This window comes from Chenopodium album, chromosome 23, assembly GCF_948465745.1.
Source record: "Chenopodium album chromosome 23, dcCheAlbu1.1, whole genome shotgun sequence".
Taxonomy (NCBI): Eukaryota; Viridiplantae; Streptophyta; class Magnoliopsida; order Caryophyllales; family Amaranthaceae; genus Chenopodium; species Chenopodium album.
The window spans coordinates 28711928-28727880 of NC_137856.1; the positions used below are offsets into that span (position 1 = coordinate 28711928).

The 15953-nt window shown below is 29.2% G+C and overlaps 1 protein-coding gene across 1 annotated transcript; it reads left to right on the plus strand.

The window, feature by feature from the left end:
* Positions 1-552: 552 nt before the first annotated feature.
* Positions 553-13084, plus strand: LOC145607284 (MLO-like protein 1). Its single transcript, XM_081662993.1, has 14 exons — positions 553-678; positions 1005-1062; positions 1330-1520; positions 2532-2648; positions 3446-3509; positions 4338-4426; positions 4557-4631; positions 10772-10860; positions 11104-11153; positions 11262-11302; positions 11996-12211; positions 12443-12510; positions 12641-12701; positions 12845-13084. Exons 1-14 carry the CDS (start codon positions 553-555, stop codon positions 13082-13084), a joined length of 1485 nt encoding a protein of 494 aa, XP_081519119.1.
* The last annotated feature ends 2869 nt before the right edge of the window (positions 13085-15953 follow it).

Genomic DNA, 15953 nt, shown 5'->3' on the forward strand with positions numbered 1-15953 from the left:
GTTACTTCTATCAGCATGCATAAATAAATAAAACTTCATACATTTTACCAGATCATACGTTAATTTTACTCCTACTAATAGCAACTACAACTCGTTAATAGTAAAATGATTAGACATGATAACTATAATTTATTTTATAACTCCTACTAATAGCCTTGTTTCTTGTTCTAAAGCAGCATGAAATTTTAATACATTACCTCAAGTTTAGGGGAATCAAATTACAACTTGATCAACAAAGAAGTTTGAAAGAAAGAACTACAAAAGCCACACTACTTCAAAATCATATTGTTTAATTAAATGTCCATATGATTTATATGCCATATTCTTCAATATAAATTTTAATAAACCAATACTTTTACTTTTCAAAAGTAAAAGTCAAAAGACTCATCAATATTCCACAAATCTTTGTATGATTGATACTTTCATAATGATACGTACATTATTATAAAAGACTAACACTTTATTACTCATATATACATACATTTCTTCCCTCACTCAAATTCCTTGATCATTTTCTTTGTGATCTTTAAAGAAAGAAATCGAGAGATTGAGATGAGTGGGGGTGGAGTAGGAGAAACTAACTTGCAATCGACACCAACATGGGTGGTGGCAATCGTATGCATGGTTTTCGTCCTCATTTCTTTGGCTGCCGAGAGGTTAATTCACTTCACTGGCAAGGTATATATGTACATTCGATCTCTTCCTCGTTTACACTCTAACTTGTACTGTCAAAGTTTCATGATCAATTATTCAAAGAAATATAGATATGTTATTTTAAGTTTTCTTTCGAAATAACATAAAAATTCTAATATCTTTTTTCTAAGGAATAAAATTACTTGACTGTTTTAAAGATCTTATATTTGTAAGGTACTTATCATATGAATGTACAAAATTATTATTCCTTATCAATGTATAATCATAAATATTTATTGTACTTATTTGTCTACTTTAATTTTTCTTGTATTTATACTTACTTGTTTGGTGTCTAATAAATTCAAATTCAGTACTTGAAGAAGTCGAACAGGAAACCTCTCTATCAAGCCCTCCAAAAAATCAAAGAAGGTACTAATAATCATGTCTCTTGCCATTTTGTTCATAGCTAAGCTAACAAATGTTAAACTTCATATTAAAACCCGTCATTTAAAACATCACTCCGTAACACAACACATTATAAAGTTCGTATCACCATTCAATGGTATGATTTTTTTTTTTTTTTTTTTGTTACACTTGCATATCTTGCACATGTTTGTAAACGACAAGTTTTGACTACATAATTTTATTTAATTGTACGGACTACTACAAAATTTATGACTATATATTATTATGCAGAATTGATGTTGGTGGGATTTATATCATTGCTGCTGACGGTATTCCAAGGAAGAATTGGTAGACTATGCATTTCACATAATTTGGCAAATAAATGGCTTCCTTGTAAGAAGGAACCTCAAATTGTCCCTCAAACTCATGCAACTTGGCGTCATCTTCTCTCCGAGTCTACTGACACTTATTGTCAACAACAGGTACACAATAATTATATGGTTTTTTTTTCTTTTCAATATGAGACGTTCTCTTCACTTGAAATACGGTGTCTATATAATATAACCAGATTTTATGAAGGTCAAGTATGGTTTAGTTGACTCTTTTTTACACTTTTGTTAGAAATCGTCTCAAGTATTATGGAGTAGGTAATTTTCATATTTTGACAAATATGCAAATAAAGATTTTTGTGAATGATTAAACAAAAATTGAAAGTTTATGTCTGGTGTGAACTAGTCGATCTAATTCTAACAAGAAAAAGTTTTTATACTATGTATAAGTTAAGAATATATAAGTTCTTTGGGTTCGCATTACATATTTTGTGGTCAAGCCAATTAGTTAATTTTTGTTGAATATAATGTAGTCCACAACTCCAATTATATAACTAAAGTAATACAAGTATAAAATACAAAGTAATGCTAAAGTCCAATTTGACTTATTTTCATTAGTCAATGTACAACTTTGACTATTAATACCGTTAGTTGAGTCACTGCGTGTAGAATATATATCAAAACAAATCTTACAAAATATCACTATTTTGAAACATGTAATATCATCATGCATGGTTAATATTTTATAAACTTGGGACATATATTTCAAATTAAAGTTTAAAGCACATTTAAGAGCAAACTAATTAGAGGTAGTAATTGACCCAAGTTTATGACTTAACGAGAAAGAAAGCTTTGATATAGTAATTAATCATGTATATATGAATATAATTCACGATGAATGTGTAAAGCTATTAAAGAAAGCATAAACAATCATATCTTTTGAAAAGTATAGATCACAAAATCAGAATCCAATTCCTTCAATTCGTTTAATTAGGATATATCATCAACTAACACAAAATGCACAATAATATAATAACAAGATATGCATGCATGCATACGTGCAATTAAATTGTTTAATTTATAATAACCAATTAATTTATTACGAGTATTGTTATATTTCTTTTGCTTTTATAATTTCTTTACAAAATTAAATTTTTTTTGCAGGGAAAAGTTCCATTGTTATCAGTAACAGCGCTGCATCACTTGCACATATTCATATTTGTATTAGCTGTTGTTCATGTGATTATGTGCGCCCTCACTATTCTCTTTGGCGGCTTTAAGGTTAATTCCTCCTTGATCTCTTTACATTCTTCAAAGGGTTTATTATTGGAATAATCTTTTGTACGTAATATTAGTAGTTTGAGCAAATGCTTTTCATTGTATGTATTATAATGCTTTGTAAGGAAATCTTCTTAGTATCGTATCAGTCTATAACTATATTGCCTATATACTCCCTCCGTCCTAAAAAGAACGACCCGTTTGGGTTGATTACGCGGGTATTAAGGAAGTTAAGTAAAAAGAAGTAAAAGTATATTGGAAAGATAAATTTACATGGGGTTTGTAAAAAAATAGAGAGAGAAAGTAATAAAATAACATGGAAAATCAAATTTTTATATGGGGAAGCTAATTCTGCACAAATATTGTAGCAAATTGGTGGGTGTTTTAATGCAAATGGGTCATTCTTTTTGGGACAAAATTTTGGCCAAATGGGTCGTTCTTTTTGGGACGGAGGGAGTACTAACACAGTGTTCTCTAGCGTAATAAAAACACGCACACCATCAATATATGGTAAGAGTTTGACTAAAACAATATTAGTAACATGTGTTATTGAAGAAATATAGTAGATGTAGAGACAAATATTAATGGATTTAACAATTTAACATATGCTACTAGGTCTATAGGAGTCTTAATTAATTTTAGCATCACTTATTTTAATTAATTTATAAATTGTAAATGTGTAACAAAAAATTTGTCCTTTGTACTTTTAATTTTCTTTTTTTTAAAAAAAAAAATGTTGGCAGCAAAAAAATAAAACAGTACTCATATTCTTAATCATTTATCCAATATTGATATTGTAGATAAAAAGTCAATGGCAAACCTGGGAAGAGTTAATCCACAAAAAGGAGCTTGATCCTGAACATGGTATATATTCTTAATTTACTTCCTCCGCTAATTAAAATTATTCTTTATCTTTTACTCTCTCCGTCCCTTTATTTTTGCCCCATTTCCACTTTTTGAGTCAAACTTTAAAAACTTTGACCATAATTTACCGTTAGTCTATAAAAGGTAATATAGTCATGAGTGGTCTTGTTAGATTCGTCTCATTATATATATTATTAATATCATGTTTTTATAACTTTTACGTTTATGGAAATAAAGATATAGACGTTTTAATACGCGTCTTGGAGACCGCGCACAGTCAAATGGGGCAATAAAATAGGGACAGAGGGAGTAATGGATTTTACCAAATTTTTCATCATCAATATTCTTAATTGTAATTTTTTGAAAAGTTACATGCCAATAATAAGTTCTAAATACTTATTCAATAAATCATACTACATCCGTCCCCTTTTTGATAGTTTCTTATGGGCAAATTTTAGTCCCAAAATGTTCACTCCATTTGCTTTTTTCAACAACCATTAATATATATTTTTACCAAAATTTCCTCAAATTTGCAATAATACTTGTGCAAATTTGCAAATTTAACTTTCCCATGCAAATTTTGTTTTCCCATGTACTTTTATTACTTTCTCTCTCTACTTTTTTGCATACCCAATGTCAATTTATTTTTTCAATGTACTTTTTATTATTCTTATTTATGTTTACTAATTCCCGTGAAAAATGGCCATATGGGACTATCAAAAGGGTACGGAGGGAGTAGAAATATACTATTATTGTTTAAATGCTTTATATTACAAGTACTTTATTGCTTAAAGTAAATCTAATTTTAAATGTATGCACTCTATGCAGGTAGAAAAGATGAAATTACAGTCGTAGAGCAACATGATTTTATCAAAGGTCGTTCTTGGGCAGTCCATTACACTTTGCTTGGGTGGGTGGTACGTACATGATAACCCCTTGCTGCCTTAGCCTACATGGCTACGTCCCTACAAAATATACTTCCTCCGTCTCATATTATTAAATTAGTCACATCGATATTTACGTGTGCACAATTTCATTGTTTATCAGCAAGCATTTTTCAAACAATATTATGGGTCAGTAACAGAATCAGATTATATCACTATGAGAATGGGCTTCATCATGGTAACTTTCTTCACTCTTCTGCTACTTTTTTTATTTTCCAAAATTTTGATCACAAAATCTCAATGGATGTCATTTAATCCCCAATACTGTACTAATTATTACTTATTTATACACAAGTTACCTATTTATAATAGGAAAAATTACTTGTTCCTAAAATTTCAGAGTAGTAATTTTTGTTATAAAATAAAAAAAAGAAAGAATAGTAAAATACAAGAGGAAGATGGAAGTGTTAATCATAGTTCATTTCTTCATTAGGCACTACCTATATATATATATATACATGAGGACATAATAACTCTCCAAGAGTAATAAAGAGTCATTATAAGCAAGGGTTACAAATGGAATACAATAAGTTAAAAGGAGTTACGGAAGTAATAATGCCTAGGAGGTTACAATGTTATACATAATGGACATACATTATTATATTTCATAACACTCCCCCTTGGATGTCCATTATTGAAGATTGTGCCTCGTTAAAACCTTACTAGGAAAAACCCTGTGGGATAAAAACCTAGTGAAGGAAAAAGAGTACATCATTCTTCATAATACGCTTGAGATGTTACCTCGTTAAAAACCTTACTAGGAAAACCCAGTGGGACAAAACCATAGTTAAGGGAAAAAGAGTGTAGCGCGTATTTTCTCCCCCTGAATTTTATATCATTTCATATCTTCAATGCAAGCAGCAAAATCTTCACAGACAGTTGGTATTCCAAAATTTATCTTGAATTTTCAAATCTTCACTTGAATTGTTCAATTGTCTTCATTCCATCTACCTTATAAGAATAATACACATAGAATAATGTAATGATGTAAATATCTCTTTCTTAAGAGCCAATGTTTTTCTCGAAATGTCGAATACGTATATCTTGATGATAACCTCATTTTAGATTAAACAAATTTTCTCATACAAACATAGGTTACGGTTCTTATCTATATATATATATGTATTTGATTTGTACCTTCTTCTGGAGGTCATTAATAGTTAAAAGTTCATCAATATTTGATATTCATGAATATTTGATGATGCATTGTCCTCTTAAATCATACATATCTATATCATTCATATCATTGTCAAATTGGAATCGATAATATAAAGCATCGAAATCATTGCATCGTCGTTGGTTCTTGGGGACCAAGATGAAATTATACAATTAAGTATGTCATTGTACTTATGTACACATTTTATATTGAATATGAAATTGGTCTTGCAAATTCAAAAATAAGACTTTTCACGCCAACTTAGCTATGCTCAAACTCCAGGCTGAGACAACATTTACTTAGTCAAAAATAATCTTTAAGAGTTTTATTCTTTACAAAATCTCATCAATATTCAAAAGTGAATTTGAAAGACATAGATATATAAATATATGTATATAAGTTCTTCAAGAACTCTTCTTGATCACATATGCATGGTTCATAACATGCTATCAGAACATCATTATCCCAATGGATTTTGACTCTCTTTCTATAAACTCTTATAAAGCTTGCAAATTATTCATACTATAACTGGTGTGTATATTCATTCATATCAAAATTCATAATTAGGAAACAATAATAAATAATGTCTTGATGCAATATGAAATGTGGGGCTATCTAAATAAAGCAAAATTATATAATGATAAATATGCATATATGACAAATGATGAATTTATCTACTTCCTAAACATGCATATGAATGTAAGACTAAAAAAACAAAAAATGCAAAACATTGTACAACGTGGACTTTAGAATCCATATATATTGGACTTCGGGTCCATGAGCTCATTCTCATAATCATAATTATGTCGACATAAAAATGGACGTATAAGTTTTTCCTCTTCACAAGTCCATTAGTAAGTGCATATGCAAAATTATATCGGTTCCATCGTATACCGGTATCATAAAAATTCTTTCATGTAATATTAGCAAGTTTATAAGTGATTATATCTAAATGCTTACTTCTTCCATATACTTTGCTCATATTTTAGGCCGTGCATCTTATATAATTGAGATATCTATTTCACTTTTAGGGTATCCCATACAATATTATTTCATCAATGTCTTTTGCTCTTCAAAATTATCAACTGCTCTATCTTGCCATATATCATATCTTAATTAATATTGGAACCAATCATATAATCTACACTTCAGGTGTAAATATTCAAGTAAACGTTGGCAAGATTTATCTCAAAGTATGCACATAATATCACTATAACCAATATGTATATTCTACGCCTCTGAATGAGTGGTAACTGAATACAAATCAAATCATAGAGTTATGTACAACATATCTTGATAATGTATAAATAAAATTTGACATGTAATAAACTTTTCAAATTACCAATTATGGGGATCAAGTAATAATCAAATTTTGCCAACTTTTTCTAGTTTTTCTCCCCCCTAAGTTGGTAAAATATATCAAATATAGGGGCATTGAATTTTTGACCAACTTATAATATAATTTCATGTGTAATAAATTTCATCCTTTAGGAGAACCATAGACTACAAATTTTTATCTCTTCCAGAGAATAATGTAACTTTCAAGTACATTTTTGATAAATATTATATATAATTTTATTTGTTCTCTTCAGGAGATCATTTCAATATAATCAATGGGGTGCCATGAATTGTGCAGTTATTTCTTTTTGTTATTTTATTTCTTATGTGTTGACATGCTATAGCCCCGATCAAGAGATTAATTAATAAAACACTTTTATATAATACCACCATATGGTGATCTTTAGTTACTTTCAATATTCACACATACAAGCTAAGTTATTTTGTTAAGCTTTAAAACACTTAATGCTTGACTACATGTAAGATATTGTGATGAACTTCTGGTCACCTAGTTATTACTTGTTTGCATATACTTCGTTCAAATCCAATATTTATCTCTTGATTTTATATTTCAAATTCAACTATGAAAAATCACATGATTCAGATATTGTTCAATCAAAATGTTACGTCTTGCCTTTCAATTCATATTATACATGTGACATAAGACATAAAGTCAACACATTATTTCTTCACTTCAAATAAAACTTCAAGTTTTCATATTAGGTATTTTAACCCCCAATGGCCTAATTATCCAATAATTCTTCCAAATCTGATCTTTCATTATTCTTACAATGTGATCACTTTATACAAATTGTTCATTCATGGCCATGTATATGATGCGATATAAGAATGTCATATAGTTTTTCAGCAAGACATATACAATCGACTTATTATACTATATTTGATGATGTCAATGAACAACCTTGATACATATCAAATTTATTGATCAAACATATTTTACTCTTCAGGAGCATCCTATATATAATCTTGGCATATACCAATCGTTACTTGATATAATTATTCTTAACTATGCCTTATTAATATAAACAATGATATTTGTTCATATCCATCTTCAGGATGGTGTCATGGTAAATAGACCATTAATATAACACAATATTGGTCATGTGCAAGGATTATTCAAAATAAGGTAATCTCCCCCTAAACCTTACATATCAGGAGCGAAAATTCAACAACCCTTTAAAATGCCTTGCACCATTTAATTCTTTTAGTATCTTGACAACATCATGTATCAAGTAAAGTATTCATATACACAAATTATAAAACTTATTATAATAAGATTTATATGCGTGCTTAGATTTAATAATTCAAACAATTAAAACTCTTACATGTTCCTCATGTTCAATTGCATCAATCATTGAATCATTACAATTGCTTATAAGCATGGGTATAACAAATAGATTAATCAAGTTAATTTGCTATATGAGTCATATACGGACTCTCATAGTCAGTTTCTTAAAATTATAAAATAATCTATCATTATCAATCAGATAACCTTTGCTCATATTTGAATTGCTCATGACTTTCAAATAAATTGCTATTAAGAAATATCATACAACCATGCTCAATTGTTTTTCTAATTAATAATCTCACATTCACTTCTGGGAATGAGTATATACGTAATTGGTTGTAATTATGAACAAACATTCATATTTCACTATTTTGTTCATTTAACAATAGGTAACATGTCGGTTATCTAAAATAAACTTTCTTAAAATTATTTCATTAATATTATGTCTACAAGATCATAACAATTCATTCCATGAAAGCAAGAGTATATTATTGTCAATAAATTTTAGAAAATTATGTTAACATTCATAGTCATTTCTTTCTTGTACTACTCCATAGGAAATCGCATAACTTTTCCTCTGTAATAATTTCATAATTCAATAGCACTTTTTCGTACTTCACTATACACTATGACTCAATGAAACAATTTTCTACCCAACGAAAATTAGAGGCATGTATATGGTATAATCATGAAATCATCTTGATATAATTAGAGGTAGGCTCTTAAAGTTCAATTTAAAGCACAATATATATGACATAAAAACCAAACTAATACAAAATATATATGCTTCAAACAAGTAGGAGTAAAAAAAATAATTATGCAACTCATATTATATAATCTTACTGCTATATGAAGTACATGATTATATAGCAATCTAATATATGTGCCAAAACCAAATTAAACAAGAAAGCTTGTAATTAACTAGAAATACATTATAATATGCAATTCAAATATAACTTGCCGCAAATAAGAACGAAAAACTTAATAATCTATCAAAACATATGGCATCTTAAATTAATAAACAATAAACATAAAAATTGTAGGAGTGAGATGTGATTTATGGTACATAACTTACCAATGTATAGGATTCAAGAATAAATAATTGCAATAAATTAAGACTTAGATCATAATAAAAATACACATAAGACATATAGTTCAAATTGTTGATTATGCCACGTTGAAGTCCAAAGAATATGTACATGTAATAAGTCAAACAAATTCAATTGTAAATCAAAGACAATCTTTTTCTAACGCTTTTATTAGCATAATCTACGTTAGGAATATATAGTGCAAACTTTCCTTATTGATACATATATGATATTTTCAAGAGATCAAACAAATAGCGTCATGAATCAACTCGAGCAAATAGCATCATGAATCAATTGGAACAAATTACAAAGTTCCTGATCATATTTAACAAGGACGTAACTAACAAGTATTAGAAGAATCAAAGGAACTGTAAATCAACAAGTCCCACACAAACAAATAAGCCACCACACTCACCAAGGTGAGTTACTCTAACTGTCAAACCCATAATCAAATTATCAAACCCCACATAACATAACAAAACAATACGACATAAATATATAACATGTATTAAAAGGGCCTATATTTTGTGAAAATAAAATTCAATATAATTAATGAAATAAGGAACTTCCCTGTTAATCATAATGACTTCATGATACCTCCTGTCAAAACTTAGATAGCACCGCTAGAAATTCTTGATCCATTAATTTGTAGGGTGTTTCTTGCTATTCATATACCCAGGTTTTAAAAGCAATCTTATGATTTCTTTCTCTTTATGTGTCAAAAGAAATTAGACAAATCAACTTTAGAGGATTAATGGTTTCAAGAAAACTAAGAAAATAATCAAAGACCAAAATAAACTTTGGTTTATTAACAGGGGAAGGCACGAAGAGAAGCAGAGGAAATAAGAAAAGAAAAAGGGCTGCAATCTAGCCGCCGGTTTGGAAGGGCGGTGGTGCGGTGTAGAGGCGGCGGTGCCGGGATGTTAGGCGACAAAGTAGGGGGAGATTTGGGGATTTTAATCGGCTTTTCTTGGCTTATTTTTAACAATAATTTGATGCTAAATTCGTTGTAACAATATGATGATTACCTTTGATTGTAATTGAATTCTAATCTTAATCGGTGTTTAGAGCTTTGGTGCTGATAACGTGTTATAAAATAAAGAAAAGAAAGAATAGTAAAATACAAGAGGAAGATGGAAGTGTTAATCATAGTTCATTTTTTCATTAGGCACTACCTATATATATATATATATATATATATATATATATATATATATATATATATATATATATATATGAGGATATAATAACTCTCCAAGAGCAATAAAGAGTCATTATAAGCAAGGGTTATAAATGGAATACAATAAGTTAAAAGGAGTTACGGAAGTAATAATGCCTAAGAGGTTACAATGTTATACATAATGGACATACATTATTATATTTCATAACAATTTTATTTTTTTTAATTAGCTAATTTTGTTTGGCAGACACATTGCAAGGGCAATCCCAAATTTAATTTTCACAAGTACATGGTTCGTGCCTATGAAGCTGACTTCAAGAAAGTTGTTGGAATTAGGTAAGTTTATAGATTGATTTGCATATATATATATATGTATATATATATATGTATGTATACCTACTCCGTATTATATAAGCATATAAGCGTTAAATACATTTTCTTGTAATGTTTGGCAAATTTAGAGAATTAATTTAATTTTGCCATGTTTTTTTTTTCTTTTTCTTTTAACTCCATTCTTATTTACGTTTCCCTTAGCTTCTAGTAATCTATTTAACTAATCATTAATTTGATTGGTTGCAGCTGGTTTCTTTGGTTATTTGTGGTGGTCTTTTTGTTTCTAAATGTTAATGGTAAGTATATTTTTACGTACTGTATTAGTTACATAATGTTTAAGTACACTAATTAAGGCTAAAAATTCCACAAATTAACATGTTTTTTTGGCTTTCATCAATGTGCAGGTTACCATGTTTATTTCTGGATTGCTTTCATTCCACTCATAGTAAGTGATTGTATGAGGGAAAAAAAAAAATCTAAATATATAATTGCACAATAAGACTTGTATATTTGTATATGGAGGACTCTTATTTTTATTTTTTTTTTAATTATTGAAAGACGATTAATTTTAGGGTAACTTTGACAATTTTTATGGTAACTGTAACCCATATTAAAGGCTAACTTTTAATTTGTAAGATTTTGATTGTAATTTAATGTGTATTTTCTAGTAAATACATGTTATAAGGCTAATATGATTATCTAATATATTATGAGTATTTTTAAAGGGTAAATTTTATGTTAAAAGAAGGTAACTTTAAATTTTTTTAGAGTATGTTACAATAAATTAATGAAAGTTTGTCTTATTCAAGAATTTGTGTAATCGTTATAAATTTGGAGTTCCTTGTCGATAGTTGGAGTCATACCAATTGTTTTTGTTGTTATATAGTTTAAGGGCATGTTCTCATTGACTGAACTCAACTCAACTGAACTGAACTGAACTGAATTGAACTTATTAGAGCTGAGCTGAACTGAATATTTTATAAGAGAAGGAAATTAGGAGCTGAACTGAACTGAACTGAACTAAACTAAACTTATTAGAGCTGAGTTGAACTGAACTGAAAATAATCGTATGAGAACATGCCATAATAGTAATCCATGTTAACTAATTAACTTTCCTTTTGGTATAATTTACATGCAGCTATTATTTTGCGTGGGTACAAAATTGGAGCACATAATCATCCAACTTGCAAAGCAGGTTGCTCAAAGTCGAAGGCATCCTGTAATTGATGGCAATGTTGAAATCCATCCATCAGACACTCACTTCTGGTTCCACAAACCTCGACTTCTCCTTCTCTTGATTCATATCATCTTGTTCCAAAACTCGTTCGAAGTTGCATTTTTCTTCTGGATTTGGGTTCGTTACGTTCATCTCTAACATCTCTTTTGCCCACATTTCAACAAAAATTACATTTTCTATTTTATTGTGAGATCGAGGTGACTTTTCTATTTTTAAAATTAGCTTCTAACGGCTCAATGAATTAGTTATTATATATAAATCTGTCAAATATAAGACTTGCTTACCTTTTAAAAAGTTATAGATTTCAAATTAAAGAGAAATGATTTAAAAATATGCTCTTTTTTACAGGTACAATATGGTTTTGACTCGTGCATTATGGGTTCAATTGGCTATACCATACCAAGACTCGTGATTGCGTAAAGATCAATCAACTTTCACTCTAAATATATCACATTTTTTATATTGTTATGTTTCTTCTGTTCTAAAAACATTGCACCACGTTGACTTTTACACTATTCACATGCTCTCCTTTGAACACTTTTGCAGGGCATTTGTGCAATTTGTTTGCAGTTATAGCACATTACCACTCTATGCAATTGTTACCCAGGTAAAATTTCTCATGTTCATACTTAACACCTACCTATAATTGATTTATGTAGACTTTCATTGTCTCAAATTTTAATATAAATGTTATTCATACTTCAACATTGTTCTTTACCTAGCTAACTCATACAATATACATACATGTAGATGGGAAGCTCCTTCAACAAGGCGATATTCGAGGATTACATACAAGAAGGCCTAATACATTGGGCACAGAAGGCCAAAAAAACCACGACATCTTTGCATACTCCTAATACAACTAAGAAAGTAACACCCAAAAGAACTATGTCTATGCCTGCTATAAGACCATCTACAACGAGTGACAAGCTACACGATCAAGATTCGACTATAAAGGAGATACAACTAGAGAATGATCATGTTAAGTAACAATGGATCGACAATGTAGTAATTTTTGGACGTTTAGAGCTTTTGTTCTTTGTTATGGTACGGTTGATGTCTTCACAAAATAGCCTTTTACGTACCATATTATCCTTGGCGTTTTCAGGTGACGCTGCCTTGGTAGGTTGCTTGTATGTTTTTTATGCAAGGAGCGAGCCTTGCGAGTTTGAGTTGCTGGTTAGGTCTTGGATTTTTCGTGTTATCTGCCTTCCTATGTTTCATTTCTTTCTTTAGCAGTTTTCATGTACTCCCTCCGTTTCAATTTGTTAGTCCCATATACTATTTTGGGCGTTTTAAAAAGATCTACCCATGTTGAATGTATTCTACTTTTAACTTAGTTTTTATTTCCTATTTTATACATAATAAATTCTAATTGCTTAGATTAATTGATTGTGAATTAATGAAATGACTCTAAGTAAAGAAATTACTCCCATGATTTATGCAATTATGGCTAATGCTTTCCTAAAAAAATTAAATAAGGCAAAACTATTTGTGAATTGTTTTTGCTTTAATTCTAGATTCCAAATATTCCTCTTTACTTATTTTATGTGATTGATTCCATATGGGACTATCATATTGAAACGGAGGGAGTAGTAGATTTAATGTTACAATTTCAACTCTAAGTCTCTAAGATAAAGTAACTAATGGTTGTTTCTCTATGTTATAACTTATACGGGAATATATTGACAAATGTAGAAAATGATGACAATACGATTACACAAAGTATTGGGTGAGTTTGTTTCACCGTGAGTCCATGCATCCACCCAAATATAAAACAAAAACTTTTGCATTCCCCCGGTTTACAATAATTTAATTGTACGTCAAACACTTTGCGAAAAGTGATTTTTTTTGTACAAAAGTGACCCTTTCTCTTCTACAAAAGTGCTCCATATTTTCACAAAAGTGACCCTTTTTTTTTCCACAAAAGTGACCCTCTTTTTTTACAAAAGTGACCCTTTTTGTACATAAAAATAACCTTTTTTTTTCACAAAAGTGACCCTTTTTTTCACAAAAGTAACCCTTTTTTTTCATAAAAGTGGCTTTTTTCACAAAAGTAATTAAACTACATATGCAAAACAGAGTATTCAAAACTAACGAAACAAACACACAATTAACAATAGTCACGAAAAAACTATACAATCACTCAAAGTCTCAAACAAATCAAAAGTCACCGCCGGAACCATCGTTAGCGACGCCGATCGCGTTGAAACCATTGTTGATTCCAACATTTCCGACCATCTCACCGAGCAAAGCGACAAAAAATTTACAAAAAAAAAGTACAAACATTAACCTAGAGCAGAAACATCGGAGAGAGAAAAAACAAAAGAAGATGAGAACTAGAGGAGAGAGAAAAAACAGAGAAAAAGAAGATTGAAGAAGAAAGAGAATCTGTTGAATAAAGAGGAGAGAGAAAATAAGATTTCATTTTTTCCTCGCCAAAATTAGGCCACCAAACTCACGCTTCCTTTCGATTTTCACTAAAATAGTGAACACCCGATTTAATAAAAAGTTTGTGAATATAAAATACTAGATGAAGCCCGTGCGATGCACGCTTTGTTACTATTTTTTTTTTAAAAAAAAAATCATATTTATGTGATTAAAATTGTTATTATATTAGTTTTAAAATATTAGATAAAATTCCTAATCTCAAAAGATAATATTTTGTATTTAATTAATTTAAACTTTTAAATCTCATTGATCAATTTTGCTTACGTGACATTTGAATTATTTAATTGTAACTTATTTAATTGGCTACAACTCAAATTTATAATTTTACGTGGCGCCCTAACAAAATTAAATCCTACGTGGCTCTTTAAAAACTCGGGGAAAAACTCCCCTATATATATATATATATATATATATATATATATATATATATATATATATATATATATATATATATATATATATATATATATATTGGGAGAGGCTCATGTGAGAACACCTCTCTTATATGAGAACATTTTATATGTGAGAATAATTTATAACCATTGGATCAAACAAGATCCAACGCTCCACACATCTACCCTGGCCAAAATAATGGCAATATTGTAAATTTTAGATTGTATACAAGAAAAATTAAAAAAATTATCCAGCTTTTTCTCTCTCTAGAAATTGAACCAGCTCTTCTCTTTCTCTCTCTTCTTTCCCCAAAAAAATTTCTAAACGAACACTGGTTTGATCGATCTTAATGCTAAGATATCTTTGAATTTCGACTTGAATCTACAAATATTGTTAGGTATTTGCCGTTTTAACTATTTTTCCTTTGATATTTGGCTTCAATGTTCAAATTTTTGTATTGAATAAGGTTTTTATGATTTTGTTGAAACCCTAGAAATCGCAAATTCTTCATCAAATGGATTCAATCTAAGCTATTACTACTTATGAACGAAGGATGTAAGTATCAATTTATTGATTTTGGGCATTTTACTTTGTTTTTATGTGAATTTTGGTAGTATCAATTTAAATTGAAGGATAATAATATTGGTGCTCTAAAGCTAAGCTCTTGAATCTGTTAGTTTATAGGAAATTGATTGTTTATTTTGGGATGTTTACTTATTGGATTTAATGGATCAATAATATGATTATGATGTATTTCTCTCTCTTCTTCATTATCATCATTGTTTATAATCTGCAATAGTATTCTTGATGTTTGATTTTTTGCAAATTTAGAAATCACTTTTAGATGCTCATAACCTGTTCGATAAAATGCCAAACTGAAATTTAACTGCATGTTGCGTGTATGATTATGTAAATCAATATTGTTGTTTTGACTATCTTAGCTTGGATTAGCAAGTGTAACCTTGTTTTTAATCTCTGTTTTAAGCTTCCAACATACTTTTTTTTTTCAAATAGA